Below are 18,930 nucleotides of genomic sequence, written 5' to 3' on the forward strand. Positions count from 1 at the left end.
TGTCCCCAGGGAGGTGTTTGGGTTCCCAGGGCTCTGGAAGGTCACCAAGAAGAGCCAAGCCAAGCAGAACAGGGCAGTTATCGACCCACCCACCACCTCGTGCCTTTCCAGGGGTTGATCCCTCCATCCCTCCATCTCCTTGGGACTGACATTTGTCCCCTCCTTTCAGGTCCAGCCAAGCCGCAAGATGTCCTGCCAGAAAACCGTGTGCGCTGAGCCCTGCCCGGACCCACGGGCCGCCGCCTGCAACGAGCCCTGCGTGGTGGCCTGTCCCGACTCGCGGGTCATCATCTTCCCGCCACCCGTGGTCGTCACCTTCCCGGGGCCCATCCTCACCACGTACCCGCAGGAGACCGTGGTGGGCTCCAGCGAGTCGGCCGAGCTGGCTGGGGCGCTGGAGGCGGGCGTGCCCATCGGGACGGGCCAGAAGGGCCTGGAGTGCCTGGAGTCCTGCTGCGCGCCGCAGTTCGTGGCCAAGTGTGACCCCCCGTGCGTCACCCAGTGCGCCCCACCCTGTGTCACCCCGTGCGCTGCCCCGTGCGCCACCAAATGTGCCCCGCCCTGTGCCCCGCCCTGTGCCCCGCCCTGTGCCCCGCCTTGTGCCCCACCTTGTGCCCCACCCTGTGCCCCGCCCTGTGCCCCGCCCTGTGCCCCGCCCTGTGCCCCGCCCTGTCCTCCACCTTGTGCCACCAAGTGCGCCCCGCCGTGCCCAGCGCCGTGCCCGGAGCCCTGTCCCGCCAAGTGCGTGACCAAGTGCGTCCCCACCTGCACCACGCCCTGCGCCACGCCCTGCGCCACGCCCTGCGCCACCAAGTGCGTCCCCGAGCGCTCCTACACCTTCTCCACCCGCTGGAAGCACCCGTGCCAGAGGGGCCTCTGCAAGAAGATCTGAGCGGTTTTTGAGGGAAAGAACCACGGAAAGGAACGAGGGAGGAAGAGAAGGAATACGGAATGTGTGACCTGAAGGCTGCCGGAGAGGGAAGCGCCGCTGGAAACCAGGACCATGCGTTTTAAGTCTAGGATAGAGCTTTAGTTTTAGTTCAGGCTTTTCTTTCTTCTTGGGGCTTTGCCTCTTCTGTCTGTGCTTTGGACTTTCTCTGCCCAGTTCGACACCGAGCGTGGATCAGAACCGAGGGATTTGGGGAATGGTAGGCATTGGAAGGTCTCAGCAAGTGTGAGGGGAGGAGGTGTCAGGCTGGAAAGGGTCAGGCTAAAGCGGGTGATCGCGATTTTGGGTGATTTGGGGTGATTTGGGGTGATTTTGGGCTTTTCTCGGAGTCGGCTCCTCTCTGTCTGCATTATTCTCTCTTCAAATGTTCGACTCCACTTTGCATTCCCATTAAAAGGCTGCTGCATCAAACTCGTTCCGAATTCCCTTTTTCCTCTGCTCCTTGGGCTCTCTTGGGGACACTCAGCCTTGGATAGAGGGACAGGCGGCCTCCAGGCTCTTCCTGGACTGCTCCAAACTTGACCAAAGGTAAAATTCAGGGTTAAATTTCTGTGATAAGAGATTTTATCCCTAAAAAAAAACCCCTGGCGCTGCATTTTTTGGGATAAAATATTTCATTCCTGAAAAATCCTGGCTCTGCATTTTCTGGGATAAAATATTTTATTCCTAAAAAAACCTGGCTCTGCATTTTCCAGGATAAAACCTTCAGACTGAAGCAAACCGGGAATTTTTAGTGTCTTGTTCATACCCAGCTCTGTTTGGGGATTTTCTTCCCTCTAAACAAAGGGAACTGAGCCGAACCCAAGCTTTTTTTTCCCCACATTTCTGCATCCAAACTTTCCTGAACTGCTTTCCCAAGGACTCTTCTCCACCTCTCGGCGGTGACAGGGAGGGACCTGGAGCTCCAAATTCCAGGAGCCGGTGCCAGCAGCGGATCCCTCCGGGCAGTTTGGGATGCCAGGCGTGTCCTGCTCATCCCCTTCCGAGCCATTCCAGGCGCTGTTTTTATCCTAAAGACCATGTTCGGTTCATTCTTCCCTAATGGCCATGTTGGAGCTGGAATTCCGGGTCATTCCCCGCAATTACCCCCGCCCCAAAATATCCCGGGGCTTCCGCACAACAAAGGGAGCCAGAACGCTTCCAAAACACTCCCAGGCTGGATTACGCCTGGACCTGGAATGTTGATTTTAATGTTAATTAATCAGCTCTTATTTGGGTTACGTTCCCTAAGACTGGAATAATCGATTTGGGGGAAAAAAAAAAAAAAGGAAAAGAAAAATTTTTAAAAAAAGAAAAAAGAAAGAAAGAAAAAAAAACCCCAGGAAGTTGCAGACCCTGGTGAAAACTTCCCGAGGGTTGGGTTCCAAGGATGAGGGGCTGAATTGTGAGGAAAGCGGGAGTTCTGGTGGGAATTCGGGATATTAAAGGTGTCCCTGTTAATTTTGCGTTGTTGTGAGTGCCGGTTGTGCTTCTCGTGCCCATTAAAAACCATTTTCTGCGCCACCCTGCCCCGGGGTTATTCCACCTCTCTCTTCCTCCCGGGATTCCTCATTTCTCTCCTAGATGATCCGTTTGATTTCCAGGAATGGCCGATGGTGGTTTCCTCCCAGCCACAAGTTCTGGGTAGTTTTGGAAAATGGGAATTTGGGCCCTTCCGTGTCAGAAAAAAATAAAATTTCCAGGGGATAATGAAATTTTAATGACGTTAATCTCGCTGACAAGTCCCGGCCGTGCCCGAGATCTCCTCCCAGTGGTTCCCCGCATTGCCGCGGGATGTTTTTATAAATCCTCTGGGTTTCTCTTCATCATCTCCACCAGAAAAAAAAAAAAAAATAAAAATAACAACCACCAGCGGAGCCTCCCGTGATTCCCCGTCTGGCGTGGGAGGTGCGGGCCTGGAAAGAGCAAGGGGAAACGTGATTATTGCTAATTTAATGCTTAATGAAGCGGGATTTTCTGCGGGCTCAGCAGTTCCTGGGGGAAGTCTGGGTCGGGCGCGGGGTCCTGAGTCAGGAGTGACCATGGGAGAGGCAAAGATCTCTGTCAAAGACATCTCCAGATTCCTGAATCATTGTTTGCCCTTCTCCATCCTCACCCCAAAACCTTCCTCCTCCTCCTCCTCAGGGGCTGGGAATGATCCCTGGATCTCTGCGTGCCTCCTTCCCTGGAAATCGCGTTTCCCCTGTGGTGGCACCGGCTGGAGCTGCTGCCAAAAACAATTTAATTTTAATTTTAATTTTGATCTCGGCGCTCTCTGATCTCGGGACTACGCCAAACCCTTGTTTTTCACAACCAACCCCTCGTTTTCCCGGCACCCCGACGGAATTGGGCAATTTTTGGGGCCGATTCCTCACGGGGATTATTAAAAAGTCTGAGGTGAAATCCCAGCCCCGGCTGTTGATTCAGAGGGGAAGGAGATCCAGGGAGGAGCCCGAGGCCTCGCTCCTTTCATCTCCTGCGCCGGCCCTGAGCCAGGAATTCTTTGTTTGGAGAAACAAAAACAGGAGATGGAGAGGCCGGTCCACGCGGGGGTATTAAATTGGGGGATTTTGGGACAATCTGGGGGGAAAAAACCCGATATGGAAGCTCGCAACAGAATAAAATCTTCAGCTCGGGAGTTGTGCCAAGGGTGGGAATCGCCCTCCCTGTCCGACATCCCAAAATCTCCGGGATTTAAAGGAGCACCAGGTGGAGTTTTGGGAGAAACAATGGCCACAAATACCTGGATTGAGAGACAAAAGCAAAAAAAAAAAAAAAAAAAAAAAGGCATTTGAGGGACAATGGGGACAAAGAGGACAGGAGTGGTTCCCTTCCTCCGGGGCCAAGTGAGGCTCTATAAAAGCTCCCGCAGAGAGGTTTTAAATCATTTTTCTGCCCTTCTCATCCCATCTCCTGCTGTGGCACAGCGTAAGTCAGGTCTGGGGGATCGGGCAGGGTTTGAGCTCGGAAATTGTAAAAATTGTGAATTTTTAGCTCTAAAAAATTCACATGGGGTGGTGGGAGACGGTTCAAGGTTTGGGAACAGAACAGCCGGAAATAAATGGGGTAAAATTGGCGTTAATAAAATAAAATGGCGTTAATTCAGAGATTAATTAATAAATTAATATAATAAATATGAATATAAGAAGTATTAGTACTATAAATATGAAAGTTGAAAATATTAATAATGGAAATATGAATATTGAAAAGATGAATATTTGAATGAATGGATGAATGAATGAATGAATATTGGAAATAAGAACATTGGAAATACGTACACTGGATATATGAATATTGAAAAGATGAATTTTTAAATAAATGAATATTTGAAATATAAGGATAAGAAATATGAGTATTAGAACTATGAACATTGGAACTATGAACACTGAAAATACTAAAATTGGAAATATGAATATTGGAATATACGAACACTGGAAATACGAATATTCAAATTAATAAATAAATAAATAAACAGGGGTTCTAATAAATAATGAATAAATATAACAAATAATAAATAAGAAAGAAATAAGAAGTATAATTAATAACAAATATAAACAACAAAAAATAAATAATGAGTAACAATAGTAAATAATAAGTAATAGCTATAAATAATAAAGTAATAGCTATAAATAATAAAGTAATAAATGATTAATGATAAATTATAAATAATGAATGATAAAAAAATAAATAACAAATAAGTAATAAATAATAAATAATAAATATAAATAGTAAAATGATAAATGATAAATGATAAATGATAAATGATAAATGATAAATAAATGAGGGTTCCCCTTTGCTCTGTCCCCTCACGTTGTCCCCTCTCTGTCCCCCCCAGCCCCGCGATGTCCTCCCAGCAGCTCTGCGCCATGTCCTGTCCCCAGCCCGCGGCCAGCGCCTGCATCGAGCCCTGTGTCACCACCTGCGGGGACTCCCGGGCCGTCATCCACCCGCCGCCCGTGGTCATCACCTTCCCGGGGCCCATCCTCAGCTCCTGCCCCCAGGAGAGCATCGTGGGATCCGCATTCCCAGCGGGAATGGGAAATTCCTTGGAGTTGGGAGGTGTCTCCTCCTCCTCCTGCTATCCCGGAATTCCCTTCCCCTCCTACCCACCCAAACCCTTCCCCTCCTACCCCCAAAAACCTTTCCCTTCCCATCCCCAAAAACCTTTCCCATCCCACCCCCAAAAACCTTTCCCCTCCTACCCCCAAAAACCCTTCCCTTCCCACCCCGAAAAACCTTTCCCGTCCCACCCCAAAAAACCTTTCCCATCCCACCCCGAAAAACCTTTCCCTTCCCACCCCGAAAAACCTTTCCCATCCCACCCCGAAAAACATTTCCCATCCCACCCTGAAAAACCTTTCCCGTCCCACCCCGAAAAACCTTTCCCTTCCCATCCCCAAAACCCCTTCCCGTCCCACCCCGAAAAACCTTTCCCTTCCCATCCCCAAAACCCCTTCCCTTCCCACCCCGAAAAACCCTTCCCATCCCACCCCCGCCATCCCAAGCCCAGCAAAGGATTCCTGCATGACAAAAACCTGCAGGATGAGAATTAAATCCGCAAATTGTGAGCGAGGGGAGGGCTCCGAGAGGGGCCGGGGCTGCTCCTTCATCCCAGGAATGACTCCAGGAACGACCCCAGGAACCATCCCAGGAACCATCCGAGGACTGATCCCAGGAATGATCCAAGAATGACCCAGGAATGATCCCAGGATTGATCACAGGAACGATCCAGGAACGACCCCAGGAATGATCCCAGGAGCGATCCCAGCCCCGTGATTCCCTCTGGATCAGATCCCCGCTCGCAATTCCCATCGATTCTGCTTTGCTGTGAATTTGCCCCAATTCCTCTGGAATTCCCTCTGAATTCCCCTGGAATTCCGGGCGGCGCTTCTGTCGTGGGCTGAATCCCATTGCTCGGCCCCAATAAAATCCCTTCTGCATCACGATTTGGAGTTTTCTGTTCGGGTGGGGGGATGAGCTCTTGGAGCAGTTCTGGAGTGGACACGTAAATTTTTCATGGAATTTTTTTGTCCCAGGAATTTTCTGATGGGTGAATCCATAAAAACGTTCCCTGGAGGAGCCAAACCCTCCTCCCAAGATCTCCAGGATGGTTTGGTCCCATGGGTTTGCAGAGGTTTTATAAAAAAGAGAAGAAATCCAAGAGATTTGAATGCAAACACAGAAGTTTATTGGGATAAAAGTGGGCAAACAATTCGGGGTTTGAGGAGGGAAGAGGCAAATTCGGAGAGAAGTGACATTAAAAACAGGAAGGGGGAGAGGAAGAGCAGCTTCCAGGGGTGCTGAGGAGATCCCAGGGCTGCTGCGGGGTTTGCATGGATGCTGAGCATTTCCCATGGATTCTGAACAATTCCCACGGATTCTGAGCAGTTCCCACAGGTTCCTGAACAATTCCCATGGATTCTGAGCAGTTCCCATGGATTCTGAGAAGTTCCCATAGTTTCTGAATAATGCCCAGAGATTCTGAGTAGTTTTGGTGAATTCTGATCAATTCCCATGGATTCTGAACATCTCCCAAGGATCCTGAACATTTTCCATGGATCCTGAGAAGTTCCCACAGGTTCTAAACAATTCCCATGGACGCTGAGCAGTTCCCATGGATCTTGAACAGCTCTCGTGGATCCTGAACGTTTCCCATGGATTCACAGCACCTCCCAGCCCCACGGAGCCGCTCAGCCCCTGCCCCATCTCCTGCTGCCTCTCCCCCCAGGTTTCCCCATCCCTCTCCCGGTTCAGCAGGGCCCGCAGCCCCCGGAGCCCCGGCTCCAGGCGCCCCTGGAGGAGGACAAGAATCCTCCATAGACCAGGGAGCCCTGCAGGCCCCCGGGGCGCTCCATCCCCGCCGGGAGCGCCGAGCCCACGATGCTCTCCTGGGGGCAGGAGCTGAGGATGGGCCCCGGGAAGGTGATGACCACGGGCGGGGGGTGGATGATGGCCCGGGAGTCCCCGCAGGAGGTGACACAGGGCTGGTTCCAGGTGTCGGCGCAGGGCTGGGGGCAGGACACGGCGCAGGGCGCGGAGCAGCGGGAGCTGAGCTGGCTGGAGAAGGACATGCCGGCAGGAGAGAGCTGGAGCTGCTGGGGAAGGGGAGGGAGGGGAGGAGACAGCGTTGGGAATCAGCGCAGCAGAGCCCCTGCTCGTGTTTTTCTCTCTCCTCCTCCCTCCTTCTCTCCTTCCTTCCCTCCATCAAAAAACCCTCAAAAATCTCAGAAGATTTTTCTCTTTCTCTCTTCTCCCTGTCCCTCTCTCATCCTCCATCCCTCCCTCCTTCCCAAACACCTGCTTTGGAAAAACTCAGATTTTTCTCTCTCTTTTCCCTTCTCCCTGTCCTTCCCTCTCTTCCAGGCATCCTTTTTTCCAAAAGCTCAGATTTTTTTCTCTTTTTCCCTTATTCCCTCCCTCCCTGCCTCCCAAGCACCTGCTCTGGAAAAACTCAGATTTTTCTCCCTCTTTCCCTTCTCCCCATCCCTCTCCTCCTTTCCTCCCTCCTTCCCAAACAGTTACTCTCCAAAAACTCAGATTTTTCCCTTTTTCCCTTCTCCCTGTTCCTCTCTCCCTCCTTCCCAAATAACTCCCTCTCCAAAAACAGATTTTTCTCTCTTTTTCCCTTTTCCCTCTCCCTTTCCCTCATTTGCTCCTCAGGGCTCTCCCAGTCTCCCCAAGGAGCGACTCCCACCCCGACCACCCCCAAAGGGTCCCCCGGACTCACTCAGAACCCGAAGAGGAGAAGCCCGAGGAGCTGAAATCTCAGGAATCCGGAGCTGGGTTGGGAGGAATTGGGAGCCGGGAGGTTTTTATCCCATCCCGGGATCGCCCGCGGGGGTTGAGCCATCCCCGGCGTTTCCCAACCCTCGGGAGGCGATCCCTGCCCGGGCTCGGGTTGTTTTATCCACCTCAAAGCAATTATCAGTTTCTTCCAACACCCTCCAGTTTCTTCCTTGAGTTTTTTTTTTGGGAGCGGTTTCACTTCCTGCAGCGTTTTGCTGATTTTGCAAAGTTGGGAAAAAATGTTGAGGAATGAATTTGGTTGTTTTTTTTTTTTTTTGGTGGAATTGCTCCACAGGCAGGGGCAGCTTCCATAGACCAGCCTGGCCTTGGACACTCCCAGGGATGGGAAATCCATGGAATTACCTTGGACCCTCACAGGGAACAATTCCTCCCCAAAATCCCACCCAAATTCCCCCTCTGTCCCCCGTGACCCCATTCCTGCAGTTCCTGAGGAAAAGTCCCTCTCCAGCTTCCCTGGAGCGCCTGCAGATCCTGGAGGGGCTCTGGGGTCTCCCAACATTCCCAACATTCCCAACATTCCCCACATTCCCAGCCTGGATCCATCAGGGAGAGGCTCCAGTCCCCTGAAAAACTCCATGGCTTGGGGACACCAGAACCAGGCACAGAATTCCCCGGTGGGATCTCAGCACAACAGAGCAGAGAGGGAGAATCAAACACCAGGAGCCAAAAGGAAGAATTTTAGGGTTCGTTTGGGTTGATCCCACTGGGTTTCTCCTTTTGCCCTTTTAGGAGGATGGGGAGGCTGGGACGGGGATTTCCAGCAACTCCCGGGGGTTGCGGCCCCACAGTTTCTCCTTCCCTGGCTTTTCCTAATCCTGGTTTTGGTTTGGGTGAATCCTCTTAACTGTAAATTCCAAGGGTTGGGAAAACTCAGGGAAAATCCAGGAAAGGCACCCTCAGGCTTCCCACCCTAAGAGTTACCAATGGAAAAAAATGGAATAAAATGGACATTTTGGGACAGAATTCTCAGGGCCACTCAAACCCCCATTGTTCAGTTTCTAGCTCTGTAAAGGGGAGTGATTTTTGGGGGGAAAAATCTCATTTCTGGATGAAATTTGGGAATAGTGTTGGGTATGGAAAATGGAGACACAGCAGGAAATTTAATCCGTGAATGACCGGAGAAGGAGGAATCTGAGGAACAAATCTGCTGAAGTTGCAGCCAGACCTCTGCCTCAGCTGCGCCTGGACCTTCCGAGCTTTTCCAGGGGTGATGCAGGATCCCCTCCCTGACCTGGCTCACCCCAATCCATGAGTCCTCCTCCCTCAGCAGCGCTGATCCCACGGATTCCCTAAAAAGTGGACGTGGATTTCTCCTGGAAAACTCCCCGGTTGCTCCTCATGGACATTTCATGAAGCTGGGAGCGTTCCTTGACCAGGAGGGTGGGAAGGAGCTTTTCCCATTCCCAAATTCCACAGGAAGGTGTCTGTGGACAAACGTGCCTCGAGTCGGAGTCACCGGAGTCACTGTGGGTCAATAGTGGCAGAAATTGCTCAATTTTTCCTCGGAAAAAGCGGGGTGGGATCCGCGCTATGTCAGCACCTCGTGTTGATGGATCAAGCTCTGAGCAATCGTGAGGCAATCCCAGAAGTAGGAAAAAAGCAACAAGGAAAATTAAGAAAAATAAATCATTACTGTGCCTGAGTAATGCCGTGGATGTAACAACAACAGTAATAATTGCTGAGCGAAATAATCACCTTATCTGGGCCATGAGAGGTGGAGGGAATTTTTCTTGGATCATTCATCAGCCGTGGTTGTTTCAGCTCCAGCTGATTGCCCAAGAAAAGGTATAAAAACCCTCTCAGCTCTGGGCTGCTCCAGCAAACCCTCCCGACCCGCTCCGAGCTCCACAGGGGTGAGTCCGAGCCTGGAATTTTCCTGGAACTGTCGGGATCTGAACTGAGCTTTGCTTGGATCCACAATTGTGGGGCCAGCAGGGCCGGGGCAGGGATTGGGGTTTAGTGGTAATTTTGGGGGTTACTGTTCATTTTGGGGTTTACTGTTCATTTTGGAGGTTACTGTTAATTTGGGGATTACTGTTCATTTTGGGATTTACTGTTCATTTTGGGGTTTACTATTTATTTTGGGAATTACTGTTAATTTGGGATTTACTGTTAGTTTTGGGGTTTACTGGTATTTTGGATGTTACTCTTAATTTTGGTGGTTACTGTTAATTTGGGATTTACTGTTAATTTTGGGGGGTATTTTTGTGTCAAACTGACTCCATAATTAAGAGTCAGGACGCACAGGAGACAAGGACATGAGAAGATGGAAAACCCCAAATTTTGAACCTCTTTGTGACCTTTTTGCCATCCATTCTTTCTCCTCCCAGCCCAGCCTCCATTCAATCGGTCTCTGACCTTCCTGCTGCCTCGGCTTCGCGGTTCCAGACCCACCCGCAATCCCAGAAGATGTTTTCCTACAGACAGAACTCCAGCTCCCGCTGCCTGGCCCCCTGTGGGATCTCCTGTCCCCAGCCCTGCGCCGACACCTGGAACCAGCCCTGTGTCACCTCCTGCGGGGACTCCCGGGCCGTCATCCACCCCCCGCCCGTGGTCATCACCTTCCCGGGGCCCATCCTCGCCTCCTGCCCCCAGGAGAGCATCGTGGGCTCCTCAGCACCCTCAAACTTCCTGGGATCCGGGAGTTCCTACGGCTCCTACAGCTACGGGAGGTCCTACTCTTCCTACGGATCCTCTGGGAGCTGCAGACCGTGCTAAACATCGCAGGAATGAGCAGGAAGGAGTCAAGAGCCACCACGGAGCGTCCACAAATCCCGGCATTTCCCTGAGCATCCTCAGCCCCAAATCCCGTCACTTCTCGAGGCATTCTCAGCCCCAAATCCCTGCAGAATCCTCAGCCCCAAATCCCGGCAGATCCCGGAGCATCCTCAGCCCCAAATCCCTGCAAAATCCTCAGCCCCAAATCCCGGCAGATCCCTGAGCATCCTCAGCCCCAAATCCCGGCACTTCCCAGAGCATCCTCAGCCCCAAACCCCGGCAGATCCCGGAGTATCCTCAGCCCCGCGCTTTTATGCAAATTCCCTTTTCTTTTTCTTTTTTTTTTTTTTTTTCTTTCCCCGCAGCTCCTGCAAAAAAAAACCCCCAAAAAAAAAAACCAAAACCAAAAACGACCTCGGAATGGTCCCATCCATGATCCCCGGCTGGCTGAAAGTGGGATGAGGTCGTGTCACCTTCCCACGCCCAAAAACCCAGGAGTCATCCCTGTGGAATGCTCAGCCCTGGAGCGACTCTTTCCTTCATTTTCCCCGGGGTTTTCCGTCCCCACCGTGGTATTTCGCTTCGTCCTTTCTCATTAAACCATTGCGCATCAAAATCCAGAGTTTTCCTGTGGTTTTTACCCATAATTTTGGGGGGTTTTCTGCCAGTTTGGGTGTGCGCGGCAGCTTCTGGTGCCTTTCCACACCCGGGAGGTGCCCAGGTGCTGTCGGCGGTGACACAAAGTCATTCCAAGAGGGATAAAGAGGGTTTGGAACTCTCCCAACCCCATTCGGATCTTCCCTCAGGGCAGGCGTGGCTGTTCCCTGTTCCCAAAGAAAGTCAAACACGGGTGACTCGGATTATTTGTGTCTCAATGCCTGCCCCGGGCTGCGATGTAATTACATCCCCACACGGTAATTTTACAGGTTTTTTTTCATTGTTCAAAAACAGCCTGGGGGGAAAAACTTTCCTTGGAAAACTTCCCTTGAGAATTCCCACAGGAATTTTTTTACCCGAAAGGCAAATTTTTTTGGTGGAACTCTGTGAGTTCCTTGAACTTCCCCATAAATAAATTAAAATAAATCGAAGAGTTGTTAAAGTGTTCCCTGCAGAGCAACCCGCTCTCCCCTGGGAGGGTGGGGAAATTCTCTTTTCCAGGGAATTTCTGGCTGCCCCCATCCCTGGAATTGTCCAAGAACGAGTTGGAGCAACCTGGGATGGGGGAAGGAGTCCCTGCCCATGAATCAAAGATCTTCAAGGTCCCTTCCAACCCAAACCATTTTCTGGTTCTGTGAAACCACAAAGGACAATTCTTTAACCTTTAATTCCTTAATTCTCCCTGGGCTTGGAAGGAAAAGACAGAAACGGGAAAAAGATCCAAAAATGTCTCAAAATTTCGGGGTTTTTCTCCTCCTTTTTCCACCTCTGTTTTGGAGCAGCCTCTGGTCCTGTGACCCCCTGATTATGGAGCCAATTTGATGCAAAAATCATCATTTTCTGGCCGCTGCAACACTGGGATGTGTCTGTGGCATTTCCCGAAATTCTCGGGCACAATTTGAAGAGGAACAGGACAGAAAAATTCCGATGGCGGCAACTGAGGCTCCTGATCCACCTGCCGCCCAACCAGGGAATTCCCGGGAGCGGGGAGAAAACTCCGAGGATGAGAAAAGCTCTGCTCTGAACCCCAGAGGTCACTGCACCCTTGTCTTACCCCGCGCTCAGTCCCGGGACGAGGGAAGAGCTGTTAATTGAGATGCAATCAGCAGCTGACTCATTAAAGGCTTTGCAAACGCCGAATCCCAGCTCGGGGCAGATCCCGATGGCAATTAAACCTCCCGTGTTTGATTTCCAGACTTTGTTTAATGGGTAAAATGTTTATTTAGTGGTTTTTAGGTGCTCTGGGCTGGCAAAATCTTTATTTAATGGGTTTTTAGGTGCTTGGGGCTGGCAAAATCTTTATTTAATGGGTTTTTAGGAACTCGGGGCTGGCAATTTCCCTGCAGGCATAAAGGGCCAGGGATGTGCCCTGCTGGATTCCAGTGCCAGATCCCCATGGGATTGGCAAAGTGAGGATTTGCCATTTTTATCATTTTGCAGTTGGAGGAGCTGCACTTCCATTTTTTCAGGTGTTTTATATGAAATTCTCCCTCAGGCACATTGAAGAAAATCTGCTTTTTTAGCTCATTTTTTTTTTAATTTAATTGAATTGGAATGTCTGGGATCTTGGGTTTTTGTAGTGTTCAAGGGGCTTTGAGCGACCTGATCTAGTGAGAGAAAACCTGAGAAGCTGGACTGGATGACTTTTGGAGGTCCTTCCCAATACAAACCATTCCTTGATTCCATAATCCCTTGTTAAATTAAAAAAAAAAAAACACCAGAATAATTCTACCTGATAAATTCCCCATGTCCTGTCAGTTTTGCCCACTGCCTTTTCCAGCTTTAATAACACTGGAATTCTGTTATTTTATTTTTTTTAACTTCCAAAGGATAGAAAGCTGCTCCTGAGGAGTTTTATTACAGAAACATCTGGAAAACCAAGTAAACTCAGGCTGGGCTCCTCCTCGGGGAGCAGCTGGGACCTGCCTGTGGGCAGACCAGTGGGTGAAGGGAAAAAATGGGAGAAAAAGGGGGAAAAGGGGAAAAAAGGAAACCAGGAGGCTGCCGTGTGATGCAATGAAGTTTTAATGAGCAAGAAACGCCCCTTTGCAAAGCCAGAGATCACAGAAGGCGGAAAATCAATTCCCGGACAATTTTGGGGAAAATCCATTCCTGGATAATTTTGGGGAAAATCCATTCCCAGATAACTTTGGGAAAAGTCTATTCCTGGATAATTTCGGGGAGAGTCCAACTAAAGTCCTGCTCTGAGATGTCCTCAGCTGGCTTCTCCTGGCTGCTGTCTGAGGATATTGGTCGTTGTGGGTGAAATCCATAGGGAATGGGCTGTCCCATGCTGGTCCAATAAATTGGGAATTCTGGAACAGGGAATGGGCTGTCCCACATCAGTCCAATAAATTGGGAATTCTGGAACAGGGAATGGGCTGTCCCACATCAGTCCAATCAATCAGGAATGGGCTGTTCCATGCTGGTCCAATCCATCAGGAATGGGCTGTCCCACATCAATCCAGTAGATCAGGAATGGGCTGTCCCACGTCAGTCTGATAAATCGGGAATGCCGGAACAGGCAGCGAGAGCAAACAACGAGGAGGCGCCGAACGAGAAGTAGGAGAAAGATCGGGAATGTGAAGAGGGCCGCGGAAATGCCGACCCCTCACGCTCGTGGCCGTGGATTTGGGCATTCCTGGGATTCCCTGGAGACTCCCGTGCCCTCAGCAGGGCCCGCAGGAGCCGCGGAGGAGGCGGCTGAAGCGGCGCGACGCGGATGGGCCGCAGGAGCCGCCGGCCAGCGCCGAGATCCCGTATGCAGAGCGGGCGCCGTATCCTGGGAAAGCTCCAGAGCCGTAGAGACTCCCAAAACCCTGGGAGCCCCCAAAAACCGGGGCTCCAGCAGATCCCACCACGGCCTGCTGCGGGAAGGAGCTGAGGATGGGGCCGGGGAAGGTGACCACCACCGGGGGCGGCTGGATGAGGGCGGTGGAGTCCGGACACTGCCGGACACACGGCTCGTTGCAGCTGTTGGCCACGGGCTGCGGGCAGGAGATGCCGCCGGCGGTGGGGCAGAGGTCGTAGCAGGACATTTCCTGGCAGGGGTGGAGGGTCCTGGAAGGCAGAGAAGGAGCTGCTGAAAACTGAGGAGCTACGGGAGGGGCAGGTGGGGGTTTGGGGGAGCTGGGAAATGGGGGAAGACATCCCCAGGGGAAAAATTGGGGTGGGAGAGGAGCAAGTTTGGGGTTGGGATGGGATGGGAGATGGAAGTGCGATGGAGATGGGATGGGATGGGATGGGATGGGATGGGATGGGATGGGATGGGATGGGATGGGATGGGATGGGATGGGATGGGATGGGATGGGATGGGATGGGATGAAAATGGGATGGGATGAAAATGGGATGGAAATGGAAATGGGATGGAGATGGAAACAGGATGGGATGGGATAGGATGGGATGAGATGGAGATGGAGATGGAGATGGAGATGGAGATGATGGAGATGGAGATTGAGATGGAGATGGAAATGGAAATGGAAATGGGATGGGATGAAAATGGGATGGAAATGGAAATGGGATAGAGATGGAAATGGGATAGAGATGGAAATGGAGCAGGATGGAAATGGGATGAAGATGGGATGAAACAGGTTGAAACAGGATGGAGATGGGATAGGAAAGAATGGGGTGGGATGGAGATGGGATAGGATGGAAGGAGCACAATTCCTTCATCAGATAAAAATATGGATTTAAAATATTTTTCCACCTGGATATCTGGCCATAAAAGCCTTTGGTTTAATGTATTTTTCCAGTAAAAATAGAAATAATTTTTTATTCACTGGATCAGAGCATGAACCTACTTTGCTTCATTTTGGCTGTGGTGAAAATAACTAAACAATTAAATATTTATATATATATATAAATTACTGGGATTAAAATAAACTCTTTCTTCAGCTGGATAGCTCAGGACATGGACAAATTTCCCTGGTTCATTCAAGGACTGAAATGCAGGAAAACTCAGCAATTTAAAGCTTGTGCCATCCTGAATTTTCATTCTGCTGTCAGTCCAAGAATGGCCAAATACAAATAACAGGAAAATAAATAATTCCTAAATAAAAAATGCCTCAAATGGATTTGGCTTCTAAAGCCTTGCAGTAAAATACTTGTCAGGATACTGCAAAAATGAAAATTTAAAGAATAAATAGAAGAAAACAGGAAAAATAAAGCCCTGAAAATCAATGTAATGGTTGCGAACAGCAACTGGAATAAAAAAACAGCAAGCAAAGGCATTCTGGAGCTGGGAGAGGAATGAAAAGGCATCGGACTTACCTGATGGAGAGGAGAAAAGCAGGAGAATGATGGAAAAGCCCCGCAGAGCTGCTGCTTTTATACAAACCCTGGGATGCCCCGGGGCTGAACACGCCGGGCCCGGGAGCCGCCACCTCGGACGAGCCCAAATCACTCCCCAAAGTGACGAAACTCTCCTGGCTTTGCAAAACCGCCCTGAACCTCTGCCCAGCACATTCCAGCTGCCGGCTCCCTTTCATCTCGGATCCTGACGGAGCAGCTCCATCCCTCCCGGCGGGAATTAAACCCCATTTGCTGAGCCCTTCCTTCATTATCTTCATTAATGGCTTTAATCAGAGTCAGAACCTGCTGCCGTGCACAGGTTTGGGATCTGCGGCTCCGCATCTCGGCTCTCGTCACTTCTGCTCCCCGATTTTGCAATGGGATGCTCGGAGAGGCGCGGGGAGCCTCCCGGTGGGTTTTGCACCCGCAGCCACGAACCTCTGGTCATTGCGGGAATCGTGGATTTGCCCGCTGGGATTGGGAATTCCCAATTTCCCTCAATGCAGAAAACACCATATTTTAGCACCTAAAACAGGGCTTAAATCAAAGTTTGGTTTGTTTGTTTTGTTGGGTTTTTTTTATTTTCTGGAGGGATATTAGGTTTTTTTTTCACAGATGAGCATTGCCAGGTCCCACCTCAAACCCCAACATTTGCTGCGGATGAGTTATCAAATAAACGCATTCCCACCAAAGTTACACTGAAATTGGGAGGCTCTTTCCCCCAAACTTCGGGATGTCCCCAGGGGATTACAGGAATAATTCCCCTCAAAAAGTGTCCAAATATGTTTTGGGGTGTGTTTTTAAGCAATTCCCTAACCCTCCTTAATAGTTTATGCTTGAAATGGGGTGTGATTATTGCAATATAAATATGTGGTTGTATTCTAAGAGCCCAGCATTTTGAAACGCAATTAAAATTAGTCTTAAAATTATTATTAAAAATAAAACCTTAAAAAAAGAATTGTCGAAGGGAACTCTTCCTGTTCCCTTCACCACCTCATGGCTTCTCACCTCAGTGGATTTTCTCATCTAATTTAAGTTTTCATTTATTTGGGTGAGTTTCTTCTTCAGTGCTGATGTTTTAACTCACATCTTCTCTGTTTGTAACCTAAACATCTGTGAGAAAAAACACGGATATTGATGGTTTAAAAAATATCTGTCATTTCCTCTGAAAAGTTCAGAATGGTTTTGTCCAAATCCAAATTCCAACAACACATAAAAGCTGCTGATTTCACAAGGAAGCCACCGAGGTTTTCATCAATTTTTAATCTACCATGGGTGAAGAAGAAAGCAAAAAATCTTGCACCTTCAAGCAGATGAAAATGATGATTAACACCTGAACCAGCATCATTATGCCAGCTAATGAGAGGCGAATAAATGAAGCAGCAGAATCCGCGCTGTCATTCTGAATGTATTTCATGGAACGTTACCAGGCGTGAACCTCGGCCAATTAAAGCGCTGAGATGAAAGAAATCTTCGGGTTGTAATTTGCGTTTTGTGCAGCGTCAGAATTTGAATCAACTCATAAACAGAAATATTGAGCAAAACCCTTTCGTCACCGCGAGGCGACCCAGGTGTGATAAACGCGCTAATGGGAGCCTCGCGGTCTCCAGCAGTTCACGGGACGTACCAAAAGCCCCTCCTCGAAATCGCCTGGAGTTTCACAGAATCACAGAGTTCTTTTAGTTGGAAAAGAGCTCCGAGGTCACCAAGTCCAGCTGGGACCACCCTCACCTGGTCATCCAGACCAAGGAACAGGAATTCCTCAGGCACCTCCAGGGGTGGCCACTCCAACCCTCCTTGGGCATTTCCAGGCATTTTCAGGAGGAATTTTCCCAAATTTCCAGCCCTCAAGGCCATTCCTTCTTGTCCTGTCCCTCTTCCCTTGGATCAGATCCCAGATTCCCCCTGGCTGATCCCAAATTCCCCCTGGACCCCCCTTTTCTCCAGTCTTTGCCCCCCCCAGATCCCTCAGGATTCTCCGTTCCCTTCTCCAGCTGCTCCAGCCCCGTTCCCATCCCTGGACATTCTCCATCCCCTCAATGTCCCCCTTGCCACGAGGGGCCCAGAACTGGACACCGGATTTTCCCGTTTCCGTGAGATTTCCGAGCTTTTCCCCTTGTCCTTCAGAAGGTTCTGCTGGGTGATGGCCACGCTCGTGTCACCTGATGACCATCACATTTCCTGATGACCAAATCAAGCGTTGCCCTGACCCAAGGGTGGTGGCTCAGCCTGTCCCTTCCCTCCAGAAGCACCACAGGATCTCCATTAGAGCCTGGTTTAAATGCTGCTTAAGGGCTCCTTTTGTAACCTGAGCTTTTCTTAGTCTGCTCTTCACCACCACAGATTTTCTGGCAGACTTTTCAGGTCCTGGCAGGAGCTAGACAGATTTTTTCAGACTGATTTTTCAGGTCCTGGCAGGAGCTAGACAGATTTTTTCAGACTGATTTATCAGGTCCTGGCAGGAGCTAGACAGATTTTGTCAGACTGATTTTTCAGGTCCTTGCAGGAGGTAGACGGATTTTTCAGACTGATTTTTCAGGTCCTGGCAGGACGTAGAACATCGACTCTGCCTGTCCTTTGGATATCACTGGGGAAGCTCTGGGTTCTGCTGGAAGCCATTCAATTTTGCAGCAGGTTTTGCCTTTTTAAGTTCACGTTTTCCCTTCGGTTTTCTGGTCAGAATTTCTCTAAATGTGGTGATGTTCAACAAATGTTTTTGCTGCGGGAAAATGTGTACCCTGAGATCTTTTGGCAGCTGAACCACATAAGGAAAACTCCCAGTGAGATAAGGATCTGCCTGAATCAGGAGGTGGCTTTGTGCTTTGCTGATGACATAAGAAGATAATGACATTTATGGTGCAGTGCTTTTGTTGGGTTTTAGGCTACTTATAAAATATCGACACAAATTCTATTTCTACTTAATATATAAATAAATTGAACCCGTGGTCTTGGCGATCTTCAAGGCTCTTCCAACCCAACTCAGTGATTCCATGACTGCTCATGAGGTCCTTGTTGTGGATTTAAAGGAGTTCCCTCTGCACATGGGGCTCAACACGTAGAGGAAACTTCCAATCACCTGCGGCCACCATGCTGTGGCCACGTTGTAATTCCATAAATGCAAATTTACTGAAATTGTAAATTCATGGGTAAAAGGCTCTCCACGGAGACTTTCCCCTCTGGGCAGGGTTTGCTCAATGTTTTTGCTGCCCCATGCAGAGCAGGGAGCTTTACCCAGCAGAGGTTGTCAAACTCAGGGTGGGTGAGGACACAAAAGCCCAACACAAGGATTTTCAGTGATGCAACAGTTTTAATGAGAATCAAAAGAACACAAACAACACGGTAACATCAGGACTGTAAATGCAGGCAGAGCTTGAAAGACACTTCAGTCTGTCACTGCATTCAGCCACAGGGGTGATAAAGAAGATAACAAGGAATTGAACTCAAGGAGGTAGCAGGACAGAATTTAAAGGGAAGAAAAATCTGCATTTCACTTTGCCCTTCTACATCATCCAGAGGGTTTTCCGCAGGGT

At 49.7% G+C, this 18,930-nt stretch overlaps 3 protein-coding genes across 3 annotated transcripts; 1 reads left to right on the top strand and 2 right to left on the bottom strand.

The window, feature by feature from the left end:
• Window positions 1-6,678: 6,678 nt before the first annotated feature.
• LOC115913190 (claw keratin-like) lies at window positions 6,679-6,999 on the bottom strand. Its single transcript, XM_030965118.1, has one exon. It carries the CDS (start codon window positions 6,997-6,999, stop codon window positions 6,679-6,681), a length of 321 nt encoding a protein of 106 aa, XP_030820978.1.
• A 3,145-nt stretch (window positions 7,000-10,144) lies between these two features.
• LOC115913455 (scale keratin-like) lies at window positions 10,145-10,453 on the top strand. Its single transcript, XM_030965488.1, has one exon. It carries the CDS (start codon window positions 10,145-10,147, stop codon window positions 10,451-10,453), a length of 309 nt encoding a protein of 102 aa, XP_030821348.1.
• A 2,717-nt stretch (window positions 10,454-13,170) lies between these two features.
• On the bottom strand, window positions 13,171-15,398 carry LOC115913382 (scale keratin-like). The gene is made up of 2 exons (XM_030965385.1): window positions 15,380-15,398; window positions 13,171-14,170 (listed from the first exon to the last, which is right to left on the bottom strand). The coding sequence occupies exon 2, from the start codon at window positions 14,146-14,148 to the stop codon at window positions 13,780-13,782; it is 369 nt and encodes a 122-aa protein (XP_030821245.1). The 5' UTR covers window positions 14,149-14,170; window positions 15,380-15,398; the 3' UTR covers window positions 13,171-13,779.
• Between the last annotated feature and the right edge of the window lie 3,532 nt (window positions 15,399-18,930).

The sequence above is a fragment of the Camarhynchus parvulus genome, chromosome 25 (assembly GCF_901933205.1).
Source record: "Camarhynchus parvulus chromosome 25, STF_HiC, whole genome shotgun sequence".
NCBI classification, from domain to species: domain Eukaryota; kingdom Metazoa; phylum Chordata; class Aves; order Passeriformes; family Thraupidae; genus Camarhynchus; species Camarhynchus parvulus.

Coding starts and splice junctions, on each gene's coding strand:
- LOC115913190 (XM_030965118.1), bottom strand. CDS start 6,999: ATGTCCTTCTCCAGCCAGCTCAGCTCCCGCTGCTCCGCGCCCTGCGCC.
- LOC115913455 (XM_030965488.1), top strand. CDS start 10,145: ATGTTTTCCTACAGACAGAACTCCAGCTCCCGCTGCCTGGCCCCCTGT.
- LOC115913382 (XM_030965385.1), bottom strand. CDS start 14,148: ATGTCCTGCTACGACCTCTGCCCCACCGCCGGCGGCATCTCCTGCCCG.